The following is a 15,959-nucleotide window of genomic DNA, read 5'->3' on the forward strand; positions in this document are numbered from 1 at the left end:
TGCGTAATATATGATCCGAAAATTGAATAATGGCTTTCTGCCACTCCGAAATGAATTTGAAAGTCACGACTTCTTTAATACTAGAATCGTATTACCTTCTACAATGTTTTACCGATATTTCAAGTTCAAATTGCCACGCTAAATTCGTTCACGAACAACGATGCGATTCTTCTTCGTACTATTTACATTTCACTATAAATTATAAGTATATCGTCCCGAACGGCGATTATAATTTCTCACTGGACTACTAACTGAACTGTAAACTTTCAATAATTTTCAACGTATAGTACGTGGTTTACACTCTTGTTCACAAAGCAAGCGATATGTTCTCCCTACGTTAGCCGAACCGAGCTCTGTTCCACATCGAGCCATTGAAAAAGTTGCGTAACGCTCGCAAGGCACAGCACACATTACTTTGCGTTTGACAGTCCGGCGTCCGGGATGTGAATCGTGGGGTTTTCCGAGTCTGGCGAGGACATAAAGACCTCAAAGTAGGGGGTGCGTTCGTTTTATGGCTGGTGAAATGAATCACACCCCCTAGGATATATTATACCAGGCGCACACGTCGCCGACCAGGAAACGCTGCTGCCTAAAAATCCGAACCACTGCATCAGTCGTTGAACGGTCAGAGAATCTCGCGTGCGGGCTGAGGGCTCGGCCTTTTTCCTTTCCGCTCTTCTTAAAGCGCTGAAGGTGCGGCATCTGCCCGCCGCGATTTAAGACCTAGAATACGGTGAATGCGCGTTACACGAAAGGGTGCGAAATTTGTTTTAAACGTGCGAACGCGCGTTTTTGCCGCTCCGATTACTATAGGAAAGGAAAGGCGTCACGGCATAACGTCATTGCTGAAAAAATTGTACGATCATCTCAACTCTATCCGAATTTCATCTCATCGAAATAATCGACCATTTATAATTTCGAATAAGACGGGCAGTGAAAATTGATGTAAACACAGTTGTAGAAGAAAATTTATTCCGGTTTACAGAAATATTTCTCGTACGATATTAACGGGAAATACAGTTTTGATTATTCGGTTCAAGTTTTGATTCAATTTTCGATTCGATTTTCGATCAATACCGGTGTGTCGTCATAAACGCTACTGATCAATGGTTCAAGCGGATTTTTGAAAATTGTTAATCGTAGAAACGAAGGAGCTAGAGGATTTATGAATTGACGAAATCACCCAGTCGGTAAAGTTCAGTCGCTGTGACCGAAGTGCAAAATGTAAGCAACCCTTGTAGACGACGCGCACTTTAACGTTGACAAACGAGGTACGAAGTATTTGGTGTAAACAACAGTTGTAAGAATCGGGGGGGTTGGAAAAAATGTAGCAAGATCAGAAACTGAAAGAGTCACAATATCGAGTTGCCAAAAATGGAGAAAATCTATTTTATGGAATTTAAAAGTGTAGAAAGTGAAGATCAGATTTTGACTCTCTGAATATTCCTACCTATTCCACAGACACTATCCTTCGACTCTTTTTGATTTGAAAATTAGACATCGCGTTTCATCTATTCTCTCATCTTTCCGCGTCTTTACCCTCACCAAAAGCAAAAAATCAAAAAAAAAAAAAAAAAAAAAAACAGGGTTCAGCCAGGGAAAGTCAGGGAATTTTGAAAACAAGACTGGAATTTTTAGTCTGCCAAAAAAATAAACTCGTTTTTGTTGTACAAAGTACCATCGATCTTTAAGAACGTAAAAAATTGCACTTGAAATGTCGTTTTGTCGCACGACTTCGTACATTCTATTTATATTTCTTGATACCAAACCTTCTATCGTTTTTGTCTTGTGGAATATCGCCGTCCATTGTTAGTAAATTGATAATCAGACAGTACGATAGTTACCAGATATTAATATCGAAGGAAATTTTTTGAAAGGTTATTGAAAAAATCCTATTTTCAGTCTAAAAAACGTGAAAAATTCAGGGAACATCAGATTTCAAAAAGCGTACGAGCCCTGAATACTTAACGAAAAAGGAAGAACCGCGGATCGGAAAGGCGTTAAGACCGCGCGAGGATCGTCGTTCCGGGTGCAGCGACAGGGTTAACGATTGGCATTACGGTAGCCGTGGAATAGGTGAATAATTGAAGAAACGAAGGAAGAGGAAGAGGCGTCGCGCCGCTTAGGGAGAGCCGGCCTGGCGGCGGCGCACCTGTACGAGAAGAAGAGCTAGGCGGAGATCGAGGCGCGCGCTAACCCTAAGTCAAAGCGTAAAAGGACAGGGACGCGAAAGCGGCGGCTTCGGAGGAGCGCTCCGGTGATTACGGCGACTGATTGGCCGCGCGCGAGATGAGACGGCGGCGACCGTCCGTCGACCGCAGCTCGTGACGAAGAACGGAGAGCGGAGATGCGGGAAACCCTTCTTATTTCGTCGTGCTCGCCGCCGCCACCGGAATACAACCGTACGCTCGTCCTCAGCGAAAGAAGAATCCGGCCTCTCTCTCTCGTATATAATTTCGTAGCTCGTAGCTCGAGAGAGTGGCACAACCGCGCCGCATAGATGCGCCACGCCCACCCCTCGCCGGCACTCGGTCCTGTGTCTCCGCGGCTCCTGCGCCGTCCTTCGACCACCCTTCGACCGACCTTGGTTACCCTCGGCGCCCTTCGCTTCACTCGCTCCGGGTACCCGATGCGACGTCGCCCACTCGCCGATGTAACCTCAAGTTTCTTGCCGACGATCTGACGGAATTACGCCGTTACAGACACGCCGGAGTCGATGGTCGGAAACCGTGCGATTTGCCTTTACTTTTCTCTTATCGATGAGACATCGACCTTCCGTTGACCAGCCAAACGAATCGGTGTGACATGTAGAAACGAGGGGCTTTTCGGTTCTTGATAATGTAAATCACTTTGTGTGAAACGATTCCCAAGAAATCGACCTAAAAATTGCTTCAAATCGTTCGAAGCTTTAGCACAAATATCTTAATTGTCGACCGGAGATCGTCCGAAAGTGCTTAAAATCGTTTTAAATCACGGTGAAAGTTGTTTAAGATCACTGAAAACCTTAGAAATTGGAATTGCCTGAAATCGGTTGAAATTGTTCAAATCTTGCAATCCCCTGTCACACAATCTGCACGGGAACATTTCTCGGATAAAGGTCATTCAAAATTTCAGTTTGTTTGGTCAACCAGAATCGAGTAGAGTTCTACTGCAATTTTTCAGTCACGCGACTTGGCATCGTCCCTGAATCGCAAATTGATCGTAACCTGTGGCGTATTAGCTATTTTCAACATGTTTAATTGTTCGAAATAGAAATCCTTCATTGTTCGGCAAACGGAGGAAAATCGTAAAAACGAATTGTCCGATGAAAATTGAAAAATTTTCACAACAAAACCCTGAATTTACGATAACCAGAAAGGAGTTACGGAGACTTTCCGAATGCCCAGTAAACCTTCACTGACACCGCTCACGGTCGGTAAACTTTCCCATCCACGTAAGAAGTTGTATGTGTGTTCTCTAATTGGAGCAATTGAAGATACATATTACGAGGTCTAAGAATAAAATATTTTATTTCGCAAACCAATATGAGACTTTGTTACTCGAGAAAACAAAGTGGATTCTGAAATTGCCTAATTATACCTACTCTTAGACATAATTTCTTTACCTCTTATGGAAATTGAACTCTTAATACCAGGGTGTGTGTAGCATGAACATATTCACAGAGAACCTACGTAAGAATACGTTTGTCTAAATTGTGGGTTAAGCGTCGGATTTCAACATCTACTAAATTTTTATCTCTGCATGCATGTGTATATGTAAAGGTGTAACGCACCCAATTATCATTTTGTGAGCACAGATATAAAACCGTGCTTAGAATGGTTTCGTTTGTATACATTTTGCAATCACAGCGGATATATAATAGGTATAACAAGGAGTAAAAATCACGACAAGGGTTTCATTTCGATTCGGATAAAAAACCGTCTTATCCATGGTCCGATTTGAATACTCTTGCAGCGTAACGTATATAAAGGTATACGATACAAAAGGTATAAAATATTTCATCCACCAAAAAGACGAATAGTCCTGGCACGCGAGTGCATCGCAGTGGCGGGGAGAGTATGGCATGACGTGGTGGAGGGAGGGAGGGAGGGAGGTTAAGGGAGGAATGGGGGAGCGGATTCTAAAATTATCCCAAAGTAGGTAAGAATTACGCCCGATGAATTTCTCTCGTCGAAAATTGTAGCGACGTAGCTGGTTCGAGGGTCGAACCCGGGGTCACATTGATCGTGTGGAAATCAATTCATCCTACTTTCGACCGCAAATAGAGATTCAGGCTGTCCCCCACCTAGCGCAGAGAACGTGGGTCGGATGTATTATGTGGGATAGAATTCCGCGAAGATGATTGTGATGATTGTAGTCCACGAGAGTTTAATTTAAGAGGAGGCGGAGGCGGGCCTCGCTCGAGATACCAGAGCAACGCTGTAGAGCACACACGAGGGAGATGAAAAGAGAGAAAGAGTGAGAGAGAGAAAGGAGAGGCCGAGAGTCGAGGAGAGGCGATTATCGTCGAGGGCGAGGAGGGCAGGGCACGACCTCGGGCGCAAGGCCCCTCGCCTTTGATGCTGCTGCCTTCCTTGCCTCCTCCTCCTCCTCCTCCGGCGTTAATACGTACGTAGGTACGTAGGTACGTAGGTACAAGGTACGCGTACGGAGGATGAAGGTGAGGCCCAGCGACGCTCTCCCACACCGTCAGGCCTCTTCGCCTCTGCCTCCGTCGGCCGGAGCACCGAGGTCCGGGCAAACACAATGGCCGTCACGGATTTCTTAATCGCTCCCGATCTATCTGTTCTGTAACAGGTATGGTACGTGGATGCCATGCTTGTGTATATCGTACGCGGTGCCTGCCTTGTGCGACGGGGGTCAACGGCTCTCTCGGGGGGCCGTCTGTCCGACCGACGACCGTTCCTTACTTACTTCCTTCGCTGCATCACTGCACACTTCCAGAGCAACCCGGAGCCGACGTCGCGACGGAGACTTCAACGCGCGACGCGCGCCGTCGCCGGGGATCCCTTCGCTTTTTTCGCAACACCCCCGTCCGGCATCGTCACGTGACCATTGGTCGAGTCTCTGCGCGACCTTCTTCCTTCGTCCTCTGAGAAAAGTCGAAACGTTCGATTGGGTTGATCCACAATTTTTTTTTTAAGCAATTTTTGTTGGTGGGTAGGAAATGCGAGAGTTATAAAGAATCAAATCTCACAAGCTTGGGCTTGATATTTGGCATAGGATGATATTTCGCAACCGTATGATCAACGAAGATGTCGAAGCTGTTCAAAAAGTGCGCAGGCTATAGATAATGGAAAAATTCCGATTTGCTGGAAAAACTTATATTCGCGTTATGGTAAGTTTTGGCTCTAGTCGAGTTATCCGTTCTCACGCATATGTTTCCACGCGACATACGTTTTACCTGTAACAAATGAAAGTTTGTCGGTCTGAAACAAATTGATAATCACGTACCTACCTACGTGATTTCATTAAGTGTAAATAAATCGTTTATTCTCGCAGTGTAAACGATGGAGCGAGAACAAAGTTTACCGGTGAAGTTAGGACTATCGGCACATTGTTGCACGCTCTGATTGCCTCAAAATGAGTATTTAAACAAGCACAGTGGAAGGATGCAGCAAGTTGCCTTATTTTGCCTACTAATTGATGGACGGGTTGTGTACAGTAATCGGTCGACTGGTTATGAGTTTTCTCTGTAACTTTTTTTCGTACTTTGCTCGAAATAACCGTGCAGCATGTTTTTGCAAATTTCGATAAGTCTCAATTCACTCCTTCGGTCACACGATCGAATCTCTCACCTACCGACCAGTGTTTCCGGTTGAATTGGCGCCGGAAAGTTCAGCTCCGCGAAACCAACAGGGCGGGGTGGATGTCAGCTGACCGTCAGCCGAAATCAAAAGGCTTATGCGATTTATAAAAATTTCAGAGGTGGAATGTCAAAAATTATAACGAGGTTGATAATGGCCGTGAAAATATGATTTCAGGATCAAAAAAAACCGGAAACTCGTGGTGGTGGATAAACAGAACTTCTGGATCTAAAACGGACCATGCGATTTGTACAATGAGTTTGACGGAGCAGAGCAGAGCTGACGACGCGACGAGCCGTAAGTATTGTTATACATTATTATCGAATTGCAAAATAATTTGCGATTCGCATTTTAACGCGCCTACGCGCGGTGTGGAAATTGTTTCACGCATGACTACGAAAAGTTTACGTATTACAGAATTTTGAAAACTCGGGAGAAGAAAAATAGGTACAAGTACGTCATCCGAATTTTTTCTTTCCACCGTTTCTAGCGGTTCCCTGCAGATTCCGGAAGGGATGTTGGGTATTGCAGTGGGCGGGTCGGGGATACACTTTTACGAAATGGATTGATGTAATGCGAAGTTTTGTAATTGCCGGCGGCATGGCCTGCGGGTATACGAATAGGATTTAAAATTAAGTAAAGATTAATATCACGCCGTGAAACGTGAAAGACAGATTGCTTCTCGGATTTAATACTAATAATGTTGTCGTTTGGCATAACCGCAGCGCACAACGTCGTGTTTACACCTCGTACATATTATATTCTACCTACACGTCTCGAAAACTTTTCACCGCAATCATAACGTCGTCACCTACCCGGCTCTCATCGTCATTACAGTCAAGAGCGAACGGGGAGCTATTTTTTCTCGAAACTGTCATCCTAACTGCGCAAAGTCCTCGCCCGAACGAGGACGCGAAATAGTTCGGGCCCCTCGGGCTTTGGGTCCAGGTGAGGCCCTCTCACTCGATACACACGCGCGGTCGAACAAACGAAACTGGCAAATGAAGTTGTAGCGACACGCAATTAGCGTTGACAACTTGACAAGCCGCTGTCATAACGCGTATTTAACGCCGCGCCGTCAGCGGTTGGCGTTTCTCAATTCCGACGCATGCTCTGCCATCGTAATTTAAACGCCCCTGAGTCAAAGTAACAGTATTTTACGGGGAAAAGCTGAATAAAGTATATTTTCAAAGTACAAGTCGGAAAAGCTGCAGAAACTAATTTGAATATACATTCGATGTAGGGTCTTTTAAATTATAAGGGTAGTGCTGCGATGAATCGGGCATATAACAACACTGTTAAGAATTTCTGCATGGAACTTTCTACACTGCAATTGGAAGTTTTATTCGGATACGTAACGGGGAATTTACCATACATTTACTGTTTATGCAATTTACAAACACAATAAATTTACTACACAATTTAGAAAATTCCAATCACGATTTTGTGTTTGTCCTACAAATTGTTCAATAAAAAATTTTCATTGTAAATTTAAGACAAATACACAGGAATTTACGCTGATTTGTAGATTTGCAGCCTGATTTCATAAATTGACAACTCTTTCGTACAATAAACGTGTGATAAATTCACAATAATTTTTAACAACGAACGCTCTATTCCATTCCTCTTTTGACAACGCTCACTCTCGTACGCGTACGCCGACGATACGAATAACGCCGACGGCCGCAAAGATACGAATCCTTTCCATACACCGCGCTCGCGCTTTTCTCGCTCTACGTGGAATGAAACAGGAAATCTTTTTGCTGCGGGTGGAAAATTGCGCGCAGCCCGGAGAGCCATCGCAATTGTCGATGCTGAATACTCGCGCTGCAGTTTCTTTTTTCGACCCGCCTACCCGCGGTGCATGCTCACCCGCGGATGATCCCTCGGATCACGGGGCATCCTGCCTCTTCCACGACGGCACGGACCGAACGACATATCGAGAGTGAGCCAGCAGCAGCACCTCGGCATTGTTCCCGCCGCGTGTACACGCGGCAGGCTTCTCTTCCTAAGATTTTTTCTCCGATCTTCGAGCGGGACTGGAACGCGTGAGCCCACCTGGGGCGCCGCGGATCATCGGACGTGTATAACTTCTTCTCCGGTTCCCACACGTCCGGCGGTTCCCACACCGGCACACGTCCGATCGGATGTAAGAAGAAATTTTCGACGTTTTTTCTTGCAACGTTTTTCATCGGTAGTTGCATCGGCCGTTTAGCCAGTGTGCATGTAAGCGATGCGCTCGTCAAACTCAGCGCGAAGAAAACAGCTCTCGTACCTCGGCTATCGCCAAAGGCTATACAGCCATGCGTCACCGGAAGCGGTCTGTAATACCTCGCGCTCCTCGGGCCGGATGTGTCGGCGCTTCGATACCTCCGATCACTCGGGAATCGTCAAGCGTGTGAAATAGAGGACTCCGCGTTGGCGGGGTGGGGGGGAAAATACCGAGCCGAGCTCGCGGAGCTCGGGAACCGGTGCCAAAGGTCAGTCAGACGCGTCATGCGAGTTCTGCCCGTGGACACGTGGGGCAATCTGGAGCAATCTGTATCCCCGCTGATTCTCGACGCCGAGCCGCCACGCGATCCGCTTCTTCTCCCGATGCGAGCCGCATCCTCGAGGTGTAATCACTCGGCTCGGATTCTCGGTTGGGCCAATTGCAATTTTTATATTCTCCATCTGGCTCCGCGATAGCTCGCAGCTCGCTGCTGCTGTTGTTGTTGTTGGTGTTGTTGTTGTTGTTCTTCTTCTTCTTCTTCTTCTTCTTCTTCTTCTTCCTCCTCCTGCAGGTAGGCAGGAGTTATTCCCCCCGCGTCGAGTTTGATTAATCTTGCAGGGCGGTGCTCGGAAAGAAACGGTTGTGTATATTCATCGCATTGGTCCGCGGCATCTCTATTCGGACTTTCGAAAAACCGAAAGTCGAACACGATCCTGTATATATGTATGTATACTGATTTTTATATCTTTCCTATATGTACCGTAGGCATATATGCATGATCGCCCGTTAGCATCTTAAACTCGGGGGTCACAGGACCGTGAGAGAAACCTGTACGATGTATCGGAGATTTATAGACTCTGGAAGCTTTATCGAATATCGAACTCGGCGCTAATCAGTCCAGTCTTTTTCAGCTCGGTCGTCTCTTACTTTTGTTCGTAAGATTTCGGTTCAGCATTATTCACGGATAGGAAGAAACGCGATAACTGTTCAGCAAGTGATATACAATATGGGAAATTTTATAGGAAGTTTCTATTTCGAATGTTCTAACGATTACTCAAATCTCACATTGATATATGTGGTTTGTACACAGCGTTGAGAGAGCCTTTAATTTCCTAAGGGCAACGGAATGCAAATAAAATTCCAAGGCAAATGTAAGTTGACATTTTTCGAGGATGTGACGCACGAACCGACAGCTGCAAAAATTATCAAGTGGAGATAATGAAAACCAAGCTCGATTGAGTTACTCTGACTGAATTTGAAAGCGACGCGCGCGTAAAGTAGTTGCGAAAAAATAGATCTGTGTGGAAAAGTCGGGCCAGCAAACTTTGATGTTCCGGTTGTGGGAACCGGCGGTTCTTTCCGTATACCGAGGAAGAAGTGAAAGGTCTTCTCGGACCCAGCGCGCGTATTTGGAGCACAGCGAAGAGCGAAGGCACGGATCGCCTCCCTGCAGCCCGAGAGTGCGTAGGCAATCACGTGTGTGTTCATGCAGGGTTCGGGGGATTGCGGGCAGCGGGCCCCGCGCCGCGGTAATCGGCCATAAACCGCACACGCGTTCTCCGGGGCCTGATGCCCTCCGCCCCGTGGCGCTCACGATCCCGGCTCCGCGGAGCGCCGTTTACGTCCAAACCTGCGGAACTCGAGACCGCGGCCGAAGTACCTACTGAATCTTTTTGTCTATTCGCGGCAATCGCTCGTACCTGCAGCCCCTGCATGCCCCGGCGCATGGCGCGGCGGTCATCAGCTCCGTTCGTAGTAATCATGGGCAAGGAAATGGGAAGGCGATTCTCCGGTGCCTCTGAACTGGTAATTAACGACTTATAAGGATGCGTAAGCCTCTTTGACGGCCCTGAAACGCGGTTCTTTCACTCGCAATTCTGACCACGCGCGAAAGAGTTGGAAGATGTCCTTCACGGATGTTTTGCGCCTGGAGGGTCAATGCTTGATCTTTGAAAATCGATGTGATGTAATTTTTAACCTAGATACGGCTACTGACGATTCTTATTTCTATATGTGGCCTTGGCTTGCTACATATTCTTATTTATTGTGAACAATCTATGTTTTGATCTTCCGTATGCTTTGACATTTATACGTTTTAATTTTCTATACTTGAAAATTTCGTGTAACAGATTCTTAGCTTTGGAATATCATACATTTTGACCCTTGCACAGAGTGAAGGCATTATACTTTTTGACAGCTGCCCAGGAAATTGATCGAAACTCAGAGCGATAACTTTGGATTAAGGATTCGAGATTCTAGCATTGGTTTAAAATGACAATCGATGAAAGTAATTATCCAAATTATTATTTTTAAAAAAACCGAAACTGCAACTATATAATTAGCAGCGATTCCTGAGACGAAATTATAGCTTCTCGAAGTATACCCGAAAATATGTCGGAGAAGGTACAGAGTCCTTATTATCTCGTTCCCATTAACACAGAAATTATTGATAAAAAGGAAGATATCTTTAGCTCCGGAACGGGTCGGCTAAAAACCTTCGTAGAGAAATTGGGAATGTCAAGGAGTTATTTATTTTCAAATAAAACTTGAAATGGAATGCAAATTGACTATATAGCGGGGGAGTAACTCGAAGTATGTATAAATGGATCGATTGTCCTCGTCTGGTGCAGAGCAGCGGATCATAGAACTTATACATGCACGCGGGTATTGTTTCGCCGTTGGTTCGTTCAGTCCCTGTATCTCAACTCGAATAATATAATTATTACTCCGAGTAATTACAACTTTTGACCGTCTGATCTGACAATGAGTGATATACCGAGGTAGTTATTACCCGTTCACCGATTTCGGACTCACAAGCCATTGACCCGGTGATAAAACTCTGTATATCCAACTTGATTTCGTTTCTTGTTTTCTTCATCACTTATGCAGCGCAGGGCCATTTCCCTTCCGAATACAACAGCCGAGGTTCCCTTTCTCGGCTATCTTCTCCCTCCAATTTTTTCCTCTCACTCTCTTTCAGCTCTGCTCTGCCCTCGGCATCGCAGTCACAGCCGCCTTCCATTCGACTGCCTATTTTAAATTTAATGTAACGAAAGCTCGCGAACCGAAGACAACGCCCTTACTTATATACGTCGAGTCAAGTCCTCGGGGTGCGAAGGGGGGTAACGGGGAGAGGCTGATGAGGGGCGGGGGCGGGGGCGGGGGCGGCAGGAAAGAGGGGGAGGTGGGGTAGGGGCGCAGGCTAGGTATGTATGAGCAGAAGAAAGCGCGGGTCGATTAAAAGTAGCGAGGGTGTTTCTCCTCTCGTTACCGGAGCAAGCGAGATGCTGCGGCAAGGGGTACGGAGAGGCGACGAGAGGGAGAGGGAGTAGGAGAGAAAGAGAAAGAGAAAGAGAAAGAGAAAGAGAAGGAGAGATAAAGTGCGGGAGAGATACGCGGAGAGAGGTGGGAGCTCGGCTCCAGGGGTTGAAATGCCGCCACCGGGGACTCAAGAATCTCAACCCTTATTTCGATTTAAGTAAGGAAAGAGTTGCCGGAGACGAGAAACTCTTCTTCTTCTTCTTCTTCTTCTTCTTCTTCTTCTTCTTCTTTGGCTTTGCAACAATCTTGGATACGTATTTTTACTCTGGCCTTTACACTCGGTACACGATAATTATTTCCGACCGCAATTCTTCACCACAGCTCGGACACGTCGCGATAGGTAAAATTCTTTTTCCCACCAGCCGACTAAAACCACGACAACGGTCGATGTATTTTCACCTATTGAAACGTGACTCACTCACTGTCTTCGTATTCTCATTCCGAATCAAGCAGCTGGATTCAAACTGTAGGGTTGTTCGAAAGTTTTACTTCGCGGGAGAAACTTCGATTCGTTAACTGGGTAACATTTGACCCTATTACTCCCTGGAATTAAGTTAATTCTATTCTAACGATGGGTATACGCCATCGGGAAGTTACTAATCTCAAGGGGGTGTGCATTTCGCGATCGGGTGAAAAATAACCTCCGTTCACTATTCGTCCGGCTGTGCACTGGGATGGAAATAAGAGGGAATCTGGGATCAGCTATCCGTTGGACACATCTCGGCGTTCTTCTCTTTCGGCAATATTACAGTAATTTGATCGTCCGATTTTACCTTATTTTCACCCTGCATGAAAATTCGCACCAGATAAGTGGATATAGAATTTTTTTTATATTTATTCATCAGTCCACATAACTCAATTCATTCGCTGCACATCGAAATCTCTTTCCTGAAATACTTCCTACGAAAACAGGGGAAATTTTATTGAATTTTATAAGCTTCTGAAAGCTGGTTCTAACCTGTTTGAAATCCGAATTACTTACTTTTGTTTTGCGGATTGTTTATACATATCTTCGAATAGGGATAAAAAACCACGAGATGTCGAGTGTTCGATGTTGTTTACGTCGGCAACTCTGTTGAGGGAGAGTAAAAAAAAAAAAATTACAAAAAACTTTGAACTCATGCCGCTGGTTCGATACAATCTGCAATTACGCTGCACGATTATGATTTTGTTACGAAAAATCGCATTCGTGATAGATGAGAAAAAAAAAAAAAAAAATCATATCATCATAGGCAACATTACAAACTACGTAAACGGTGAGCGGATGGATATACTTGACGAATTTTTAGCAATCTAAAATCGAGCGAATCGATTGACCACATGATCGGCGAAGCGATGACCGCGTCTTCGAAGTGTAACTTTACACTCTGATTCGCACGGTGGACAGAAGTCGTCGATCGCGATGATTCGCAACTCTCGATGCAATCGCGGACTTGCCGTTTTTCACACTTCTCTCACGCACGCTCGATGCAGTCCGATAATCGGTATAAAAATTCTACGTAGTCTACAAGGAAACCGCGGCGTGGACGAGCGGTAAAAATTCATCGGCCAAAACCAAAACTCTCGAAGCGATCTCGCCGCGTCCGTCTTCTCGGTCCGCGTCTCATTGTCAGCTCCGAAGAGAATTGCCCGAGTCAGCTGGGCCTGCAGCTCGAATCTTAATTTAACGCATCGGAGATTACCCCCCGTGATCGCAGACAACCCCGAACCGATCGGTTGCCGATCATCTGCCGATCTCGCGGTGCACCTGACTCGACCGAAGGCCGCTGGTGGCATCTTCGACCAACCGCCGGCCAACGGGTGGAAACACCTGCCAGAAGAGATTCTCGATCGGCGTGAAATCGTTAGCGCGGAGCGTCTCCGGCAGCTCGGGCGACCCTTATTAACGGAATATATTACATCTTTATTTTTTTATTGCTTGCTCGTTTTAAATCCACTCGTCGCCTCGCTGCGTTATCCCCGTTTTTCTCTGATCACCGTGCAGTTACACCTTATCGAGTTAATTCATATTTCTTTTTCTTTCTCAATGAAAGGATGCGTGACGTTTGTGTACAGCTGGCGTCCCGTTCACAGGTTCCGTTTCATTGTTGCGTATTGGTTTTTTTTCTCTCCTTCAAGTGTAATCATGTTTAAGCTAAGAGAAAAAATGATGTTATTAAACAATAATAGCAATATGAAAAATATATCGAGTATCGTAGAAATATATAGCGGACCAACGGGTTGAAAATGAATACCGTCAAGTATGCAATTTATTGTACAATTACGTCGGAAAATATCTCTATTGAAGTGGAAAATTCGGGTGGATTTCTCTTTTTCAATGTATAATATCACGAGGGCACAATTTAATCGGCATAGAAACCTCAGCGGCGCTATACCTATACACCATATACATACAATATATACATATATACCTAATACACTAAAATAAAAAGAAAACTGTCCTTGCGCGGAGTGCACGACGCGTTGCGACTGAATTTTTTGCAATTTTTCTTAGTGGAAATCGCGCGACTGAAAGTAGGTAGCGTTGTAGTACAGACGGAGTTTACAAGTTGCGGTGCACACGTCGGTCCATTATCGAGAGGCAAACAATTAGCAAAACAGGTAGTAAGAGCAACGGCGGCGTAAACTCCACGGGAGATGAATTCTATCCCGTTCTCGTAATATTCCTTACGTGCATACAATGCGTATGCGTGCGTACAGGTATGCAGGTATACACGATATATATCCGAGGGGGGGCACCGACTCGTTACGAAAGCGTGCGCGCGGGGGGGGGGGGGGAACCGGGGTGGATCGGGCACCTATGAAGCATGACTCAGGGCGCAGGAAGGGCCCGGTCATCATTTGTAGTTCGTATTAAACGAATTATAGCGATAAAGACGGTAACAAAGCGGTCTATATTTATATCTGGCTAATAAGTTGGCGCGGGGTGGGGGACTCATCGGGGCCCCATCGGCATGTGTTGCAGGCTCGTTCGATCTCCTCGCTGCGAGTTCTTCTCTCCGCGGGCGGGGCTGGACCCGATTCGATTTGTCGTGTACAATCGTGTTCGGCTACACGGCGCTCTACACGGCTGCACAAGGCCCCCTGTTGCCCCTCTCTTCGCCCCCCCCCCCCCCCCCCCCCCCCGCCCCATCCAAGCAACCCACCGGAGCGAGGCAGCGCCCGGTTCCGCGGCGCATGCATGGGCCTCACGTGCTTGCAGCGAGGGGCCCACCTTTAGACGTGTCGCTTCGGGGACCGAGACTCGCGTGTGCGCGCGTGTGCGTGCATCGGATGATGATACTCGATCGGACGAGGGAGAACACAGGAACCGCGCGAGCGATGACCAGCGAAAAACCCGCTAACAATGATTGTCCGCTTATGGGTTCGATCTCTTTCAAAATGTCTCTCTGCCTCCCTCCTCTCCCCCCCCCCCCCTCCCTTCCCCCCGCCTTCCGCAACCCGGCATCGTCACCACCGAGACCACCGGCCTCCTTCGGCTCGCTCATCCGTCCGTTTATCTTCCGACGTCGCGGTCACTGACGCGAACAGCCATCGGACACACCCGGCTGACCGATTAGAGCGGTATAAAGGTCGCTACACAAGTGCATCACGGAGGAGTGCCCGGATACTCACTCGCCAATTGTCAAGTGCAAGTTCGGCGATTCGTTTCTTTTTCTTTTTCTTTTTCTTTTTATTCCTTACTGTTGAGCTTGTCGATGGAAGGTTATACGGACGGGGATTGCGACAAGAAGGATGCGTTGAGAATTAATTGGACGCTGGGTCCGAGTCCTACAACACTGATCCTCACGAACAAAAAGGGTGTTTGATTACCTAGAAATACCGCTTTTGAGGAAGGATATCTCTTTGGTATATGGAATGAACGTTCGTCTCTGTAGAAGAGACAAAGTTATACTCACTCGTATTTTTTACAATGCAAAAGTTGTATTTTGCCAGGTTGAATGGCGAGGATTAATGCCTATTGTTTCCATTTACTTGCACAGGCAACGGCCCGCAGAAGTCGGCTCATTAAGAGAGTTCGGTGTGTGCAAAGTTTACGTATCTAAATAAGCTCCTCAAGCCTTTTGAAAACCCGCCATATTGCTTCGAGTTTGTCACACACTTGCACGATACATCGTCAAAGCAATTTATTTCTCACGCAGTCATTCGGCATGATGCAAATGCGAAGATTTCGGCCATTCTTCCATGTCTCGTAGTCGACCGTACGACAAACATCCGCACCTTCCGTATCTTCGCCCCGATATTCGTCGAGCAATTTGGAATGCGGAGAGTGAAATTCAAAGGCGCGGGAAAACTTGGTGCACGGGATTAGAAACTTCCTTTCCCCTTTTCGCGAGGGCACGGTGAACTCGTTTGAAGGGCGTAAAGTTTCTTCGAAACTAAGCCGCGTACGCGCGTTTCCGGTAATTTCGCTTCGACGCCTGGCCGACGGTCAGGCGCGGGATGATAACCAGAGAGATCGGCGCGAATCTGGTCCGTCTCTTCCCAGAAAATGTGAAACGAGTGAATGAACGCGGCGGCCTTTAAGCGGAGCGGCCTAGGCGTCGGTGTTGGCAGAGGGGAATTAAGAATGAATGAACGTCCCTGGGCGTTTCGGCCCTAATTATGTCATAACAATT

General features: G+C 46.5%; 1 protein-coding gene across 3 annotated transcripts in view; it reads left to right on the forward strand.

The window, feature by feature from the left end:
- LOC107224376 (protein jim lovell) overlaps window positions 1-15,959 on the forward strand; it is a 123,246-nt gene that overhangs the window by 34,009 nt on the left and 73,278 nt on the right. For 2 of the 3 annotated variants that reach the window (XM_046739520.1, XM_046739513.1), the window contains exon 2: window positions 5,985-6,104. The exons of the other annotated variant lie outside the window; for it this stretch is intronic. In XM_046739520.1, coding sequence (XP_046595476.1) covers window positions 6,062-6,104 — 43 coding nt within the window. In that variant the 5' untranslated portion in view covers window positions 5,985-6,061. The remainder of the gene's footprint in view (window positions 1-5,984; window positions 6,105-15,959) is intronic. 3 annotated transcript variants of the gene reach the window in all.

This window comes from Neodiprion lecontei, chromosome 1, assembly GCF_021901455.1.
Source record: "Neodiprion lecontei isolate iyNeoLeco1 chromosome 1, iyNeoLeco1.1, whole genome shotgun sequence".
NCBI lineage: Eukaryota > Metazoa > Arthropoda > Insecta > Hymenoptera > Diprionidae > Neodiprion > Neodiprion lecontei.